The sequence below is a fragment of the Coenobita brevimanus genome, chromosome 98, assembly GCF_032717465.1.
Source record: "Coenobita brevimanus isolate Jiangsu-jjx chromosome 98, ASM3271746v2, whole genome shotgun sequence".
Classification (NCBI taxonomy): Eukaryota; Metazoa; Arthropoda; class Malacostraca; order Decapoda; family Coenobitidae; genus Coenobita; species Coenobita brevimanus.
The window spans coordinates 2,782,339-2,799,893 of record NC_137051.1 but is presented as its reverse complement, the minus strand read 5'-3'; the positions used below and the strand labels follow the sequence as shown (position 1 = coordinate 2,799,893).

General features: G+C 40.7%; 1 protein-coding gene across 1 annotated transcript in view; it reads left to right on the top strand.

Annotated features, from left to right (window-relative positions):
• The first annotated feature begins 13,728 nt into the window (after positions 1-13,728).
• The window catches only part of LOC145414160 (acetylcholine receptor subunit alpha-like), a 230,824-nt gene continuing 226,997 nt past the window's right edge, over positions 13,729-17,555 (top strand). The window contains exons 1-3 of the mRNA XM_080283725.1: positions 13,729-13,812; positions 14,226-14,265; positions 16,100-16,242. Coding sequence (XP_080139851.1) covers positions 13,729-13,812; positions 14,226-14,265; positions 16,100-16,242 — 267 coding nt within the window. The remainder of the gene's footprint in view (positions 13,813-14,225; positions 14,266-16,099; positions 16,243-17,555) is intronic.

The following is a 17,555-nucleotide window of genomic DNA, read 5'->3' as shown; positions in this document are numbered from 1 at the left end:
AAGGCTTCACATCAACATTGCCCGGGGTTGGAACAAATTTTCGTCTGCATCTTTTTTTTTTTTTTTTTTTTTTTTTTGTCGTGGTGGTGCTGGCGGTGACTTCAATTGTTTCGTAAACTATCAGAGCATTTCGTCACCAAGATCGTTGCTTAGTGGTATTAAATTCTGTAGACATAAACTTTCCGATTATATTTACTTACCAAAACAGGACACATTTTGATTCTTTATTAGAGAAAAATACAACCTTCTTTCCTTGTTTTTCATCTAACCCTCTTCTTTCTCTTAGACGTACGTGCGTGAGGTACCCCAGGTGTTACAAAATACAGGTGACTACAGAAAATACAAATCAGGGTTTATCAGAAATTACTCGTCGAACAAAAAAATGTGAATGAAGGTGAAACAATGTAAGAAAATGTGACCAAGATAATACTTGATTAAAATAGAGTAGGTAAACAATTATAGAGGCAAGAAAAAAGCCAAGAAAATAACTGGGAAAAGCATTATACGGTAGAGAACATTTAAGTAGATATAGATACAGCAGGAAAACTAAAAGTGTTTATGCATATTTAGAACTTACCTGCAAAGTAAATAATCAATACGGGTCGACTAATTTGAGCCTAACACGTACTTAATTATAGAGGAAGCCCAGCATGATATACAAATTACAGGATAACTCAGAAGTGAACATATAATTACAAAGAACTACGTAAATGCAGTATAACTCGAGTGAACATATGATTACAGAACACGAAGCAAATGCAGGAAAAATTGTGGTGCTAAATTAGAGAATAAACGTGTCCAAAATCCCTGTGGGTTAAAGTACATATATAGCAGCAGAGAAGAGAACTTGCAATATATCTAATTTGACAGGAGACAGACTGGATATGATAATTATAAACAAAATATGAATGGACCAAATTGCCTAGTCATTAAGGCAATAAAAATAACGCAGTAACTATATGCAAGAGAAAAGTGTGCAAAATAAGCAAATATATATACAGAGAACACATAAAGAGCTAGAAAATATACAAGATTTATGCAGGAAATACAAAGGATCACAGAGAAGATTTAATTACAAAACGAGAAAGGCCAGGACAAGAGGCTGAGTGAGGCAGAGGGTTCAAGAAGAGAGGCTGAGGAAGGTAGAAGACGGTGTGAGTGAGGGAGTAAGGACGACTGGAGGTGAAGAAAGAACGCGAGGAAGGCAGAAAGTGTAGAATACGAGGTGAGGAAGATAGAGGGAAAGGGAGAGAGTGAGGAGGACTAAAAGTGAGAAAAGAAATAGGACAAGGAAAACAGAAGGTCCAGAATAGCAGAGGTGAGGAAGAGGAAGACAGGAGGAGGAAGAGAGAGAAAGAGGAAGACAGGAAGAGGGAGGCCATAATGGGGTGGAGGTTGCGTGGAGATCAAAGGGAAGCGTGAGGGTGAGGCTTTGTTCACACACACACACACACACACACACACACACACACACACACACACACACACACACACACACACGTCGCCATTCCCACGCTTCCTTCCTTCTTTCCCACACCTCCTGACGTCTTTCTCACGGCTTCTTATACGTCTTTCCCGCCGCCTTTCGTCTGTGCCATACATCTCTACGTCGTTTTTTCACTTTCGCATTTTTCGACGCACTTTCCTAACTGTTCCACATATCTTAACGCCAGTCTTACGCATTTGTCATTTACTTACGCCTCTTATTCTCACTTCACACTATATCTCACATCTTACAACGCCTTTTTCACGCTTTCTCACGTCATTCTAAGCATATTATACGCCTTTCAACGACTAACATCATCACGCCTCTCTTATCTTGCCCACATTATATCACGCATTTCAACGCCATATACGTCGTGTTCACGTCTGTCTCACTTCTCCCACGCCCGTTCACGCCTCACCAAGCGATCTTCAGTATCCGAACGCCCATCCTTTCATAGAACGTGCCTACAAGTGTTCTAAATTCCTTAAACGCCACTGGCCTTCAAACGCCTTCCTCATCAACAAGCATCTCTCCACGGTGTTTCCAAGCCTTTAAACGCCCTCCCACGCACTCACCCATCCTCCCACGCACTCTCCACGCCTCGCCACGAACCCTCCACGCCCTCACGTCCGCCTACAAGCTAACGTTAAAACCGAGAAGCAGCGACAGTTGCGGAGAAAGTTATCGATGTGACCCGATGGATAGAGAGCGGAAACTATAAGCGGCCGGAAGATCAGACAGTCACTTCTTTGGGCGTCCTGAGGCAAAGTGTTCGGGCGTGAAAATCGGACCCAGAACTGCTTTGATTTTGGAGTGTTAAAAGTTGTGTGATTGCAAAACTAAAAAGAAAATAAAAGAGAAAAAAGGAAAAAAACTGATTTCCCTTTTCTGGAGTTAGAAGTTGTGAATGTAGAACGCAAAAAAAAAAGAAAAAAAAAAGAAAAAAACTTATAGCCCCTTTTTTTTTTCTAACTAGGCGTGGTAAATTAAAGTGTTTGAACTTGGAAACTGAACTTTTTTTTTTTTTTTGTAGTATTTCCGACGTGCTAGTGTGCGGACGTGAAATTCGGCCGTGCTAGTGTGCGGACGTGGAAATCGGCCGTGCTAGTCGGAAGTGGAAATCGGCCGTGCTAGTGTTGGGACGTGAAACTCGGCCGTGTGAGAGTTCGGACGTGAAAAATCGGCCGTGCTAGTCTTCGGACGTGAAAATCGGCCGTGCTAGTGTTCGGACGTGGCTCAAGACCGAAACCCCAAAAATATTATAGACCCAAAACCATGACTTGGCTCAGAGAAAATACGCATCGGCCTTTGTAGTGATTGGTGGTGGTAGTGACTTTTTTGAGGTAGTATCGGACGTGGTGCTGACTCGGACGTGATGCGGCCGTGGCAGAGAACCAGGAGGGGCCGGGCGTGGTCCAAGCTGCTGCGGCTCATAGCTGTGGCCGCTGCTGTGGTACTGGCGCTGTGTCCGGAAGAAGGTAAGGAAAAATGGAGAGGTTGAAAGCGGTGGCAGAGAAAATTGGTGTGTGTGTGTGTGTGTGTGTGTGTGTGTGTGTGTGCGTGCGTGTGTGAGAGAGAGAGAGAGAGAGAGAGAGAGAATTTTCAGATGTTCCTTTTTTTTTTCCCGGGGGGGGGGAGACCAGCCATATCTTTTTCTGTCTTTCTTAACTTTTTCTTGTTTATCGTTGTTATTTTTCTTTTATTCATTTCCTCATTATTTTTTCATCGACCTTTTCAAAAACGGCGATTGTGAATGCTATGGTAACTTTTTTTTTTCCTTTTTTCTTCTTGGTCTGTTTATTGGTGATTTTCCGCTGTATTCGGTGATTTTATATGTTTTTTTATTTATTTACTTTGTTTTTATTGTTTCCTGTGTTTTCCTGACTGTTCTTGTGGATGTTATTTCATTTTTCGCCCCCCCCCCTCTCTCTCTCTCTCTCTCTCTCTCTCTCTCTCTCTCTCTCTCTCTCTCAAATCATCAGTTTTCTACCCTATTTAGAACTCTCCTGGAGAACTTTAGACCCCTACCTTTTATTTATTCAGTAGCGGTGTTTGGAATTCATGTGTTTTCCTTGTTTGGTCCATGTTTTATGATGGAGCAGTGAGAGAGGAGGAGGAAGGGATGGAGGAGAGGGGGCGTGGAGAGAAGTAGAGTAGAGAGAGAGAGAGAGAGAGAGGTGGGGGAGAGGAAGGGAGAGAAGAGGATCAAGATTGTGGAGGGATAGAGGATGGAGAGGGGAGGGGGAACTGAAGAGGGCGAGAGGGAAAGGAAAGGGAGGGGGGGAGGGAAGGAAAAGAGAAAGGAAAGGAAGAGGGACAGGGAGAGTAAGGTAAATGTGAGATGGGGAAAGGGAGAAGGATTGAAGGAGGGAGGCAGACGAGAGGGAATAGTCAGGGGAGACATAGTGAGAGAAAAAGGGAGGGAGAAAGGGAGAGAAAAGGAAGGGAGGACAAAGGGAAGGGGGAAAAATACAGAGAGGGAAGGAGGAGAGTGTTTCCCTGTTTTTTGTCGTGTTCCATAGAAGGGAGAGATTTTTTGTGTGTGTTTTTTTTGTATGTGTGTTTTTGTGTTTATTTTGGTGTGTTGTCTTTGCATCTCTCCTCGTCTGCATTGTCTTTGTGTTGTGTAAAGTAAGTGTTTATTCCATACATTTTTATTGTCCCTTTTCAATGGGTATTTTTCTGGTTGTCTCTCTGTGTGTTTGATTGTTTTCTGCTTGGATGCATGTCAGTTGTTCTTAGTTCATGTGAGAGAGAGAGAGAGAGAGAGAGAGAGAGATACTAATTGTCTTTTATATCATGTCAGATACTAGTTGTCTTTTATATCATGTCAGATACGTAATACTAGTACTATTGTCTAATACTAATACTTCTGTAATTATAATACTTTATGTTTGTATAATACCCAACTAATTCTGTACCAGCGCTGAATTATCGAAGCCTAACACCTCTTGTCCATTTGAAAGACTAATTCATCTCATAATTATTTTTTATTTTACTAGAAATAACACTAACCCTTATGTCTATCGATTCATCTACCTCTATCTATCAGTGATATGTGTTCATCTACTTTATGTTAAATTATTATTATTATTATCTTTTTTGTTAATCAAGATCAGTGCCTGTTTAGCTTTGTATCTGTAACTGACTGACTTAATTATCCATCCTTCTGTCCCACCTAGTCAACTTTTATATGTCTATCCGTCCTGTATATATCCAACAGTTCTATCCATCTATCTATCTATCTATCTATTAATTCCCCCTTTTATCTATCTGCTTCACACCTCCCCTCTCACTACCTTTTATGCCACCAACTTGCCCCCATAAAAAGGCCTCAAGACAGTCCCAAAGTTATATTGCCCCTATAACAAAGCTGGATGACCCCCCCTACTGACACCGCCACCACCTCAGTCACCCCTCCCACCCCCAACCTAATCACCCCTCCCACCCCCCACCTAATCATCCAGTCTCATCCCCCTTATTCCTCATTGTTATTCATTGTCCATTTCGTCTTCTTCCTGCTTATTTCTCAGACCATTCCAGCTAATTCCGGGTTCATTCCAGGCTCATTCCAGCATATGCCCACTTCATTCCCACCGCATTCCAGTCCATTCCCGGTTCATTCCCACTTCATTCCCAGTTCATTGCAGTACATTTCCGCTTCATTGAACTTCCCTTCATTCCCAACCGATTCCAGTGCATTTTCTCTTCATTCCAACGCACCTCAATATATTCCTATTGAATTCCCACTTCATTCCAGTGCATTCCCCCTTCATTCTCACTTCATTCCCATTTAATTCCCACTTCATTCCAGTGCATTCCCCCTTCATTCTCACTTCATTCCCATTTAATTCCCAACTCATTCCAGTGCATTCCCACTCCATTCCCGCCGTGCTCACCGCGACCCTTAGAGTTCCGCCTTCCTCATCAGTCTTCCACACCTCTCTTGGCTCCCATCTTTTCCTCTCATTTTATCTCCTGTTTCCTCCCTCTTTTTCCCCTTCCTCTTTCCTCTGCTTCTCTCTCTCTCTCTCTCTCTCTCTCTCTCTCTCTCTCTCTCTCTCTCTCTCTCTCTCTCTCTCTCTCTTCATCCCTATTCCTCCTCTCTTCATTTCCTCATTTTTCATCCCTCTCCTTGATCTGTCTTGCTCATTCTGTTTCTTTCCCTCTCACTTTTTCTCTCTTTTTCTCACTATCTCTCACTTTATATATCTATCTCTCTCACCTTATATCTCGCTTTATCTCACCTAATCAGTCTCACTTTATTTCTCACGTTGTATATCACACTTTATCTCTCTGCCTCTCTCTCTCTCTCTCTCTCTCTCTCTCTCTCTCTCTCTCTCTCTCTCTCTCTCTCACTGTCTCTCACTTTGCTCTCTCACTGCCTCACTTTATCTCGCCCCCTCGTGCTTTTACGCCCCCTCCTAAAGCCAGTTATTGTTGAAAAAAGACTGTCAGATTTAATAATGGCTCGATTTTAGGGACCTTCACATTCCATCGCATCCCAGTGTGTATTTTTCATTCTTTTGAAGGCTTGGGTGACGAGAAAATGGAGACACGTTCATTTTACGTTGGGAATTCGATAGCTTTTTCTTTTTTCTTTTTCTTGTTTTCTTTTTCTTTCGTTTTCCTTTTTCCATGTTCATGTTCTTTTTCTTTAATCTTCTTTCGTTTTCTTTTTTCGCTTTCAATTTTTCTTTTTTTTCTCTCTTTTTCTAGGTTAGTGTCATTGGCAAAGAAGTGCATCCCCGTTGGCTTCAGGGAAACACCTTTTCTTTAGCGATTTACTTTGAATTTGCACCCAAGTTAGCACCTGTCTCGATTTACTTTGAATATTGCGTTTAAGTTAGCACGTCTTTCTTAGCGATGTACCTTGAATATTACACCTAGAAGTGTCCTTTCTGTGCCACCTAATATCTTCTTAACCAAACGAGGTCGGTGACGTACGTTTGTATTCTCGCTAGACTGAGACGATTGTGTGTGTGTGTGTGTGTGTGTGTGTGTGTGTGTGTGTGCGCTTTTGGGAAATATTTGAGGCAGGTTTATGAGTGAGGTAGACAGGTGTATGGGAGTGGGGAGGTGTTTGGGCAAGTGTGTGAAGCAGACGTGTGAGACTGAGGCAAATGTGTAGGTGAGGCAGTGTTGAAGTAGGTGTGTGAGGCAGGTATGGTAAGACTGGATTATGAGAGAGCAGGTGTGCGAGCAGGTATGGTGAGGCAGGTGTGTGAGTGAGACAGGTATGGTGAGCCAGGTGTGTGAGAGTGAGACAGGTTGTGTGGGTAGCAACAGGTGTACCCTTACTGCTCTGCCTACCTGCTCCCAACTACCTCCCCCACTTCTGCCTCAGTATACCTGCTTAATAACACCTGCCTGACTTCTTCTTTTCCCCTTTAAACTTTCAACCAATCCATTCTCTCTCTCTGTCACACACACACACACACACACACACACACACACACACACACACACACACACACACACACATTAACGTCACACTATCTCTCTCTCAGTCGTCCCTCCCGCATCTTGTAATCCCAGGTGTCTCTCCTACACACCCCTTACACGCCTCTAACTCTAATTACTCTAATTGCTCTAACTCATTACTCTAATAATTCTACTCTAATTACTCTGCTCTATTTTCTCTGACTCTAATTACTCTGCTTTAATTTCTTCAGTGTCTCGACTGCAGTTGCTTCTCACCGTTTTCTGTCTATTCTTCAGTTAAAACTACCACTACTACTATTATAAATTTTACGTATAACGGTACTTCAATGTAGCTATCTTTTGTGAATGGTTTATACATTTACTACTACTACTACTACTGCTACACTGCTACTACTACTACTACTACTACTACTACTTCTGGTAATAATAATAATAATAAACATTTTTCTTTTCCTCCCTTATTTTCTCCTCCTCCTCCTCCTCCTCCTCCTCCTCCTCCTCCTCCTCCATTGTTATATGTCCTCTTTCACTGCCATCTCTTCCTCCACTTCCTCCTTTCCTCCCTTTCTTTTTTTTCCTTTCCCCCTTATTCTCTTTGTCCTACTTCTGTCCCCTTCTCTTTCCTCCTCCTCCTCCTCCTTCCAACTTGTTGCTTCTCTTGCAAAAATTGTGCAGGAAAATTAAGTTCTTTTGCGTCCGTTCTCTCTCTCTCTCTCTCTCTCTCTCTGAATAAAGAGAAGTGTTACTTTGTCTCCCGCTCCTCTCCATTTCCCTTCCTCCATCTCTTCCTCTCTCATTATCTTCCCCTCCCTCTTCCTCTTATCCTCCTCCTCCTCCTCCTCCTCATCATCATCATCATCATCATCATCCCCCTCCCCCTTCTCTTCCCCTCCTCCTTCCTCTTTTCCTCTCCTTCCTCCTCCTCTTCCTCTTCCTCTTAACACTGATCCCAGCAAAGTAAAGAGTAGTGTTGCTCTTGCCAGCCCCCTCGCAAGCTAAGTGGGGGAAGGGAAGGGCTTTAGCTGCATAGCCGGGTTTAGCTTTGCGTGGATTAGGTGGCGACTGGTTTAGCTTTGGGGGGATTGGGGGATTTTTTTTTTTTTTAGCTTTGTGGGGATTACGGGGGACTGGCTTAGCTTTGGGGGATTTGGGGGACTGATTTTAGCCTTTTTTTTTAGCTTTATAGGGATTACTAGGGGACTGACAGCTTTGGGGGAGTTTGGCGGACTGATTTTAGTTTTTTTTTTTTTTAGCTTGAAGGGGATTACGGGGGACTGGCTTAGCTCTGGGGGGATTTGGGAGGGATTTTAGCTTTTTTTAAGGTATGGTGAAGGATTGTTAGCTTCTTTAGGTACCGGGGAAGGATTATTTTAGCTTTCTCTTGAGCTGAGGAGGATTTATATTGCTGTGGGATTTATTTTTAGGGGTAAGTATGGATTTATGGTTAAGAAATCATTGGTGTAGTATGTTTAGCCATTTTGGATTATGTACGCTGATCTTATATAAGCATAATTTGTATCTATCTCTCTGTTTGTCTGTCTGTACCGATTTATCTATCTATTTATCTACCAATATGTCTGTCTGTTTGTCTGTATATCAATCTGTCTGCCTGTCTCTGTCTGGCTGTCTATTTCCGTCTGTCTATCCATGCGTCTATCTATCTGTCAGTTCATCTATATGTTTATCTATCCATCTATCTGTCTCTGTCTATCTATCTACGCATCTATCTATCTGTCTATCAATATATACAGTACTTTTACAGACCAATATCATCGCTATATTTATTCCTTCGCTAAACCTGCCTCATAATATCGCTAACACAAAAGTCACATTAATTTTAAAAACACACATCATGATTCCAGTTAAATATAACTTTTGCAACCTTATTATTATTATTCTCTTCCATTCCTACACAAAATTTAAATGTATATAAAAAGACCGAAATATTCTGAAATTTACCCATAGCATTTTTACACCCAGTTGAAAAAGAAATAAAAAAGAAAAAAACAGGAAAATCAGACCGCACATTTATTTTACTTAACATGTAAAGTGAAAATTTGTTTATGTATATATGTGAGGTTTTTTTTTCAAGGGACGGGAGTTAGAATGAACTGGAGCCCAGGTTCTGTATAGGGCTTTAGGAAGAGTTATCATCATCATCATCATCATTTTTATCATCATTAATGTAATCGTTACCAACATCATTGTCATTATCGTCATCATCATCATCATCATCCAGTGACAGTAGGAAAATGTGCCCATCTGTCTATTTGTCTGTCTTTTTATCTGTCTACTAAGGAACATTCGGATTTTTGTTTTACTCAGGAACGAATAATAATGACAATAATAATAATAATAATAATGATAATAATAATAATGACTCCCCAAGAGGATGAGAGAAAATCTGAAACCGATGAATACTGATTGGAGCGTCATTACCTGAGAGAGAGAGAGAGAGAGAGAGAGAGAGAGAGAGAGAGAGAGAGAGAGAGAGAGAAAGGAAAGCGATAAAGAAGGAAATGAAGGAGGGAAGGAAGGATGGAGGGAGAGAGGGCGAACAAAAGGGGAGAGGAAGGAGCAGGTGATGATGGCAGAGGAGGGAGAGAATGATGATGAGGGAGGGAAGAGAGGGAAGGAAGGAGAGAGAGAGAGAGAGAGAGAGAGAGAGAGAGAGAGAGAGAGAGAGAGAGAAGGGAAAGTCAGAGTAAACGAGGAGGAGGAGGGGAGGATTTTGAGGGAGGGAGGGAGGAAAAAAGATGGAGAGAGAGGAAAGCTTGGACTAGTGTAAAAAAGGAAGAGATAAAGAGAGAAAAAAGGGAGAGTGAATGAAAGAAAAATGTAAATGCAAAAATAAAGGAAAAGAATAGAAGGTAGAAAGATGAAGTAAGGGAAATTATGAAGGAGAAAGGAGGATGGATGAAGGAAATAAAGGATGAAAAATAAGGAAGAAAAAGAGAAACGACTGAAGGAAGGAAGGAAGGAGAGGGAAATACTAGAAGAAAAAAAATTGAAGATGAGAATAGGGAAAGAAATAATGAAGTACAAAAAAAAATAAAGAATAAGTGAATTACAAAAGAGCACGAGAGAGAAAAACAGGAAAAGAAAACGCAGCAAGAAAAACAAAAAAACAATTGTGAATGCAAATGTGGGTCTTAGGGGGGAGGGGGAGACTGATCAAGGGACAGTGGGCTGGCTGGTCTCTCTCTATAAGGGAAAATGAGCTGGGCGGAAATTGGTCTGGAGAGAGAGAGAGAGAGAGAGAGAGAGAGAGAGAGAGAGAGAGAGAGAAAATCCAGCAACATCTAGAGAGATAGTCAAAGAAAATGAGCTTACTAGGGAGAATGGCCGAAGGGAGGTGAAGGGATACTATAAAATTAAACCAGACCCCACCCGCTCCACGCTCCGGAATGTTAAAAATCTCTCTCTCTCTCTCTCTCTCTCTCTCTCTCTCTCTAACGCATAATGAGGAAGCAATTAGGATTTTTATCTTTTTATTTTTAAATTTTTCATGGCTTTTGTGATGCGGATATTTTTTTAATCATATCTGGGTAATTTGTCATGAATTAAAAGATAAATCGGTGAGAGAATTGTGTTGAGTGGGTATTAACTCTCTCTCTCTCTCTCTCTCTCTCTCTCTCTCTCTCTCCATTATAATGCTTACCAAAAATCGCCCACATCACCAGACAACCCATTATTCCAGGCTTGGAAATAGATAAATAAGTGGATAGGTGAACAGATAGACAAATGAATAGATACATAGATAAATTAATAGATAAATAGATGAGTAGATAGTTAGATAGATACGTTGATAGATGAATAGATAAATCAGTAGACAAATAAATGAACAGATACATGGATATATTGATAGATGAATAGATATATAGATAGATAATACAACCTAAGCCATCATATTGCCGTTAAATGTCCAGTTCTTTGTGCCTCTTGGTTTGAGAGAGAGAGAGAGAGAGAGAGAGGTGGTAGAGTAAGAGTGTGCGAGAGAGACCAACACGAGAACCGCATTAGGGAAGTTTAGATGAGAAAGGATAATGTATTCTTTTGGCTGCTTTCTCTCTCTCTCTCTCTCTCTCTCTCTCGACATTTCCTTACACCATCTCCATACAGTCATTTTCACCCACAAAGAGATGGGTCACTTAGCCAGTCTGAAAAAAGAAACAAAGGCATATACTGAACCTCAATATTCTCCCACAGTTTCGCAGGGTTGTCCACATATAGCTCTCTCTTGCACATCACATTCATTTTTCACTGTCACATCCACGCCCACACCCGCAGACTGAGCCACAAAACCCCGCCAATATGTTGTGAGGGAAGGGAGGGTTGGGTTGATGATGATGATGGTGATGATGATGATGATGATGATTGTTGTTGTGGTGGTGGTGATGGTTGTTGTGGTTGTGGGAGTTGTGGTGGTGGTGTTGCAGTAGTAGTAGTAGTAGTAATAATAATAATAATAATAATAATAGTAACCACAGTTTCAGTATACAACTCCTACATCTTACCAGGAATATAATTACGTTCTAAAAAGTTAATCATAAATCTGTCGATCTATTAAAGGTCAAAATATGCGAAGTCAAAAATTCAAATCAGATGTAGGCGGCCGCAATGATAACCAGTCCAGGCTTTTTTTTTTTTTTTTTTTTTTGGGGGGGGGGGAAGGGGTTTTGATAATGAAAAATATATTAGAATTGACTAGACTTATAGTTTTCATAAAGCAGTATTTGTGAAGAAAAAAAGTTGAAAGTTGTTAGATGTGCTCTCTCTCTCTCTCTCTCTCTCTCTCTCTCTCTCTCTCTCTCTCTCTCTCTCTCGTAGAAATAGTTCTATCCTTTCTGATAAGTGTAACATTGATTTTGAAGTTTATGGAATTACAGAGAGTACTAATAGCCTACAATGCGTTAATTCTTGTCTACATTTGCATTTTCCGGGGTAGACTATAGTAGTAGTAGTAGGTGTTGTTTTTGTTGTTGTTGTTGTTCTTCTTCTTCTTCTTGTAGGTTCATCTGAAATGTAAACTTAGTGGACCGCAGGCTGAAAATGTCCTCATACAGTCCACTATCCTCCTTTTGGGGGATAGGGAAGGAAGTGAGGGATGTTTGTATAACCGGGCAGTGAAGCAGCGGTGTTATATCGGTGCCACCACGTGAGGGCATCCTTCTACACCTTCCTGGGGTACACAGTCAGTAGCTACATTTTGAAGATAATCATTACACCTACACTACATTTACAGATAATCTCCACTTCAGATAAATCGATAGAAATAATGCATCATCCTGGCGTGTCTTGGAACTTTAAATCTCGAGGAAAATGCGTAAGCAGGTGGACCCAGACGTTGCCGTATTTAAATTGCTGTGACTTCCGTTCGTAATTTAACGATTCCGGTTACTGTTGCTTATGTGATGTTATTAAATGTTTCTTTTAGATACCCTGCGACTACTATGGACGTACTTAGGTATTTAACTCAGGCTAGAACTAAATTATTTGGCTGAGCTTAGAAAACTCCCAACGGTCATCCGATTTAAATGTCGATGAGCTATGAAAGTACAAGGATATTTTGTTAAACGTAACACAAGGCCTTAAATTAGCGAAGTTAAAGTTTAGTAATCATAGAGTAAGTTAGGAATTATGCATTAGTCTTGGAAAACTTAGTGAATTGCATTACTTCCGGGTCGAAATTCAAACTTGGCAACTCGCAAACCAGCGCAGCGCACTGCGCAGCCAGAACAGGAGTTGTCATGGCGGGGGTCGGTTGTCGTCAGCGTGCGTTTATGTGTTTATTTGTGTTTGCCGGGTAAGTACAGTGTTTGTTTGGCCTATTCCAGTACCATGACGTAGATTATATATTGTAGTGTGCCCTGGTATATGGTGTAGTGACGGAAATCATGTTTATGGTGGAGTTGAGATGAAAATTTTAAGATGCCCGTACGCTCAGACTGGAGGTTGACAGAAAACGGAGCATCGATAGTCGGGCATGCCGTTGATATCCCGTATTGTCCTAATTTTGCCTTTATTTATGCACAGGTTGGCATTTTGAATATTTATAGATTATTTTTTTGTTAGTGAAATTGAAGGGCGATTGTGAAATAGTAGAGAGTGATGTAAAGGGGTTGCGTGGGATAGCGAGTGTGTACCTAGCCATGAAGCTTCGGGAGACTCGTTTTCTGTACCTGATGACCCCCTGCCGCGCCGCCACCACCTTTGTCTCCAGGTAACCACGTGGCGCATGGTAGGTCTCTCTCTCTCTCTCTCTCTCTCTCTCTCTCTCGTTAAACAGCATTATTAGCATATTAGTTACTCGGTTTAATTTGAAGGTGTTTATCAGTCACTCGGTTCGTTAAGGAAAATTGCCGTCATCATCATTAATTTCTCGGCTACCATCGCCATCATCGTCGCCAGCACCACCACCACCACCACCAATCTGTCTTGTATCATCATCATTTCGTATCATCATCGTTAATCATGTGTCATCATTAATCTCGTATCATCGTTAATCTAACATCATCGTCATCTCGTGTCATCATCTCCGTTAATCTTGTATCGTCATTGATTGATATCGTATCATCATCATCGTTAATCTCGTGTCATCATCATCAGTCTCGTATCTTTCTGCACCTGCACCGACCTGCCTCCGAAAGGTACCCTAGCCGTACCGGACTGGTGTCTTCCTGCCACTCCCTGGCCCCCCCTTGTGGCGGCCCTAAGCAACCTTCCCCGGGGTTCAGTTCGCCAGTAGTGGAGTGACTAAGATCCATATAGTTCTGTATGGATCTTGAGTGACTAAGATGGATCTTGGGAGTGACAGGAAATCTTACGGCAGAGGGTGGGCCAGTATGGCAAAGATCAGCGGAGACATGATGTACTGTAGTGTGTTGTGTGCGGGGTGGGGGCTGTCACCACATGAAGGCGTCCCTCCAGCACGCCTTAGCAATTATATGTTGATATGATGATGATTAATCTTGTACCATCATCATCTATTATTGATCTCATTTATCATCATTGTCGTAGCAGTTATCATCAGTAGTGGTAATTGGTTTATTAGTATTATTGTCATTTTATTATTAATCTGCATCATCATTAATCGGCCTTGGTAATTATCATTATTAATTGGTCTTTGCTATTATCATTAATCTTTCTTGACAGCCATCATCATTATTCTCAGGTATCATTATAGTTCTTAATCTTCCCTGCACATAAGCAACATCATTATTATTATTGAACTTATTTATTATAATCACCATCATTAATTTGTTTCGGCTGTCATCATTATCGTAATTATAAGTCCAAATTGCCGAATATTATCATCGTTGTCATCATCATCAGAAATTAGATCTGTGGATATCATCATCGTCGTTGTCTTCATCATCATCATCATCATGTGTAATAGACAACATCAGTCATCTGTTAAGGCAAAATCGGTATCATAATCATCATTAGCATTATAATTATCATCATCATCATGCAGACAGAAAGGCCGACTAACCTTTTCCTGTGTGTGTGTGTGTGTGTGTGTGTGTGTGTGTGTGTGTGTGTGTGTGTGAAATGCAACACTCCGCACACACCAAAAACAGTATTGCCAGTCATCTGTTAAGGCAAAATCGGTATCATAATCATCATTATTAGCATCATAATTATCATCATCATCATCATGCAGACAGAAAGGCCGACTAACCTTTTCCTGTGTGTGTGTGTGTGTGTGTGTGTGTGTATGTGTGTGTGTGTGTGTGAAATGCAACACTCCGCACACACCAAAAACAGTATCGCCTTTAATACCAATACCATTAATACATCATTCTGCCGCCTACACGTACACAGTAGGTCAGATTTCCGGGGTTTACAGGAATTTTAGATGGTTTTTAATTCAAAGTTTATACATCGATAGCCATGCATAGCTGTTTTTTTTTTTAGTTTTCGAGTATTCTTTGTGCTTTTTTTTTTTTTTTTTTTTTTTTTTTTCGTGGTTTGCATGCGAAATTTTGGGGCTTTATTTTCATGTAACGTGATTTAACAGTTTTTATTTAGTGATTTTTGTGCGCTGCTTGAGGTTTCTAGTTTTTTTTTTTTTTTTTTTTTTGGGTTTTGGGATTAGCGTTAGGTGCATTTTTTTTTTTTTTTTTAGCGACGTTTGTATTTTTGTCATATTCCTGTTTCCGTTTGTCGTTTTTTTTTTTATTCCTTTTAGACCGATTTTTTTTTGGGGGGGGGTTCAAAGTTTTAAGCATCTTTTTTAATTTGTTTCTTCCTGGTTTCAGTATGACTTTGATGTTTGCAGTATTCCATCCTTTTAGTTTCTTTTTAATTTTTCCATTTGTTGCTTTTAGTTCTAGCGAGCATTAAATTTTTTGGCATTCTTGCGTTTTCTGTTTTTACATTATGTTTAGTTGCTTTTTTTTTTTTTTTAATTTCATGGCCTGATTAATGTGCCGTATAGAGACAAACTTAGTGGATGTTGACTAAATGCGATGGTATCTTTTTAGTTATTTAGTCACTTTGGGAATAATGTTGCCTTCGTGTTTTTATGTTTTGGGAGAGTAGCAGCTTTTTTTTTTTCTTTTTTTTTTTAAGATTAATGGTTGTCATGCTTTTGTTTTTCCTGATATTTTTACTTTTCACTTTCAGCGTCCTTCGCGTGTAGTTAATGTAGCTCATGTAGTAGTAGTAGTGGTGGTGGTGTTGGTGGTGGTGGTGGTGGTGGTATTTTCCTTCGCAGCTTTCATACATTTTCTTGTCGTATTGATTTGGTGGGTTTCATGCATTTCTTCTTTCCTCACCCATCCGGTCATAGGACAGGTGAGGGGGTTGGGGGAAGGGGGTGAAGTAGGCTATACCTTCATTAACCACCTCACTACTAGGCTGCTGTTAGTGCTGCATAAAACCACCAGGTAGCATCGAGTAAAATAGTGAGGGGGAAGTAATTAAGGGATTCACCTAAAACTTTACCAATTCTTCGTCTGTCCAGCACCATTTATGCCATTTATGTGTAGCAGCACCATTCCTCTTACTGCTAGGGAGTCTTGTTAATAAAATCATCAGTTAGGAGCGAGAATAAAATAAACATGACTCCATTTCAGGTGGGTAAATAAAAGAAAACGGGAGAAAGCAGTTCAGATGGATATATAAACTAAATAAATCACTAATGTTTCCTCTCTCCTCCCCCAGGGGCTTGTGGTAACCCCGATGCCAAGCGGTTGTATGATGACCTTCTCTCCAACTATAACAAGCTGGTCAGACCTGTTATCAACGTGTCTGATCCCCTCGTCGTTAGGATCAAGCTCAAACTCTCCCAGCTGATCGATGTGGTGAGTACCGAAACTTTTATTATTATTATTATTGAGTGTGAAGATTTGTGATTAATTTCTGACGAGGTGAGCCCACGAGATTTTTTTACGAAAGTTATTGATAAGTCAGGTACTTGGGTTTTTTATTTTGGTGGTTTTGTTTTGGTGTAATAATTGGACTCGGTTTTGTTACTGTTGATGCGGTGGGGATGTTTGGTTTCGCCGTTATTGATGAGTACACGTGGTTTTGCTATTGCTGATGTGAATGCAAGTACGTGGGTTTGTTGTGTTTGAAGGGTGGAAGGAAAAATGGAGTAATACAACGATTGCAGTGGTGACATCAGTTCCAATGGAGAGAGTGAGAGAGAGAGGGGGGGGGGTTAACATTGAGGCAGCACTGCTATGCCCTTCTCATATCGGGTGATTCTGAAGCTGGAGGAAGAGGCGTCGGAAGTTAGTTCAAGCGCTCATTCGTCTACTCTAAATCTTGTAATTCGATACAGTTAATAATAAAATCGTTGACTGATGTGGGACCATGAGGAGAAATCATTGGGTGGCTGTTAAGGTTAGAGGGAAAAGCACCGCACAAAAAAAAAAAAAAAAAAAAAAAAAAAAAAAACGCTCCAAGAAGTCTTCCCGCATCTTAAAAATCTCACTGTAGAACGAGACGGGGGATGAGGCAGTGTGATGTGTGAGGTTTGTGTGAGGGGGGTATTACTTGGGAACTCACTGAAACGACAGCAAATCTTGCCTATGGAGTAACGAACAAGTGGAGACTGACTTAAGCTATGAACATACATTTGTTAGTACCACACGCATGTTAACTTTTTTTTTTTGTTATGCGTCCTGAAGTATTTAGAAGTTTGATATGGTGTATTTTTTGGTATCGGGAACTTTTTAGTAATATTTCTTCACACACACACACACACACACACACACACACACACACACACACACACACACACACACACACACACATAATATATTGATGTCGAAGTTAACCTTGACATTGCAGTGTGTATTGACTCCCAAAGGATGATTATTTTGAAAAGACATTTCTTGAACTGAAGGCGTTAGAAAATCAGGTAACCTTTCCAGTACATATACCTTTAATTTTATATGTAATTCTCGGCAAACTAAGACGATTCTCTCTCTCTCTCTCTGTCTGCAAGAAGTGACCTCAATCCCACACTCTAGTATTTGCACCTCGGACTTGCACTCTCCCCCTTTTATTTTATTTTATTATTTTTTTTTTTATGCTGAACGATTCTTGCATTGATTTTGTACGTGGAAGTTAAAAATATATTGCGTATACACTGAGGCTTCTATGGATC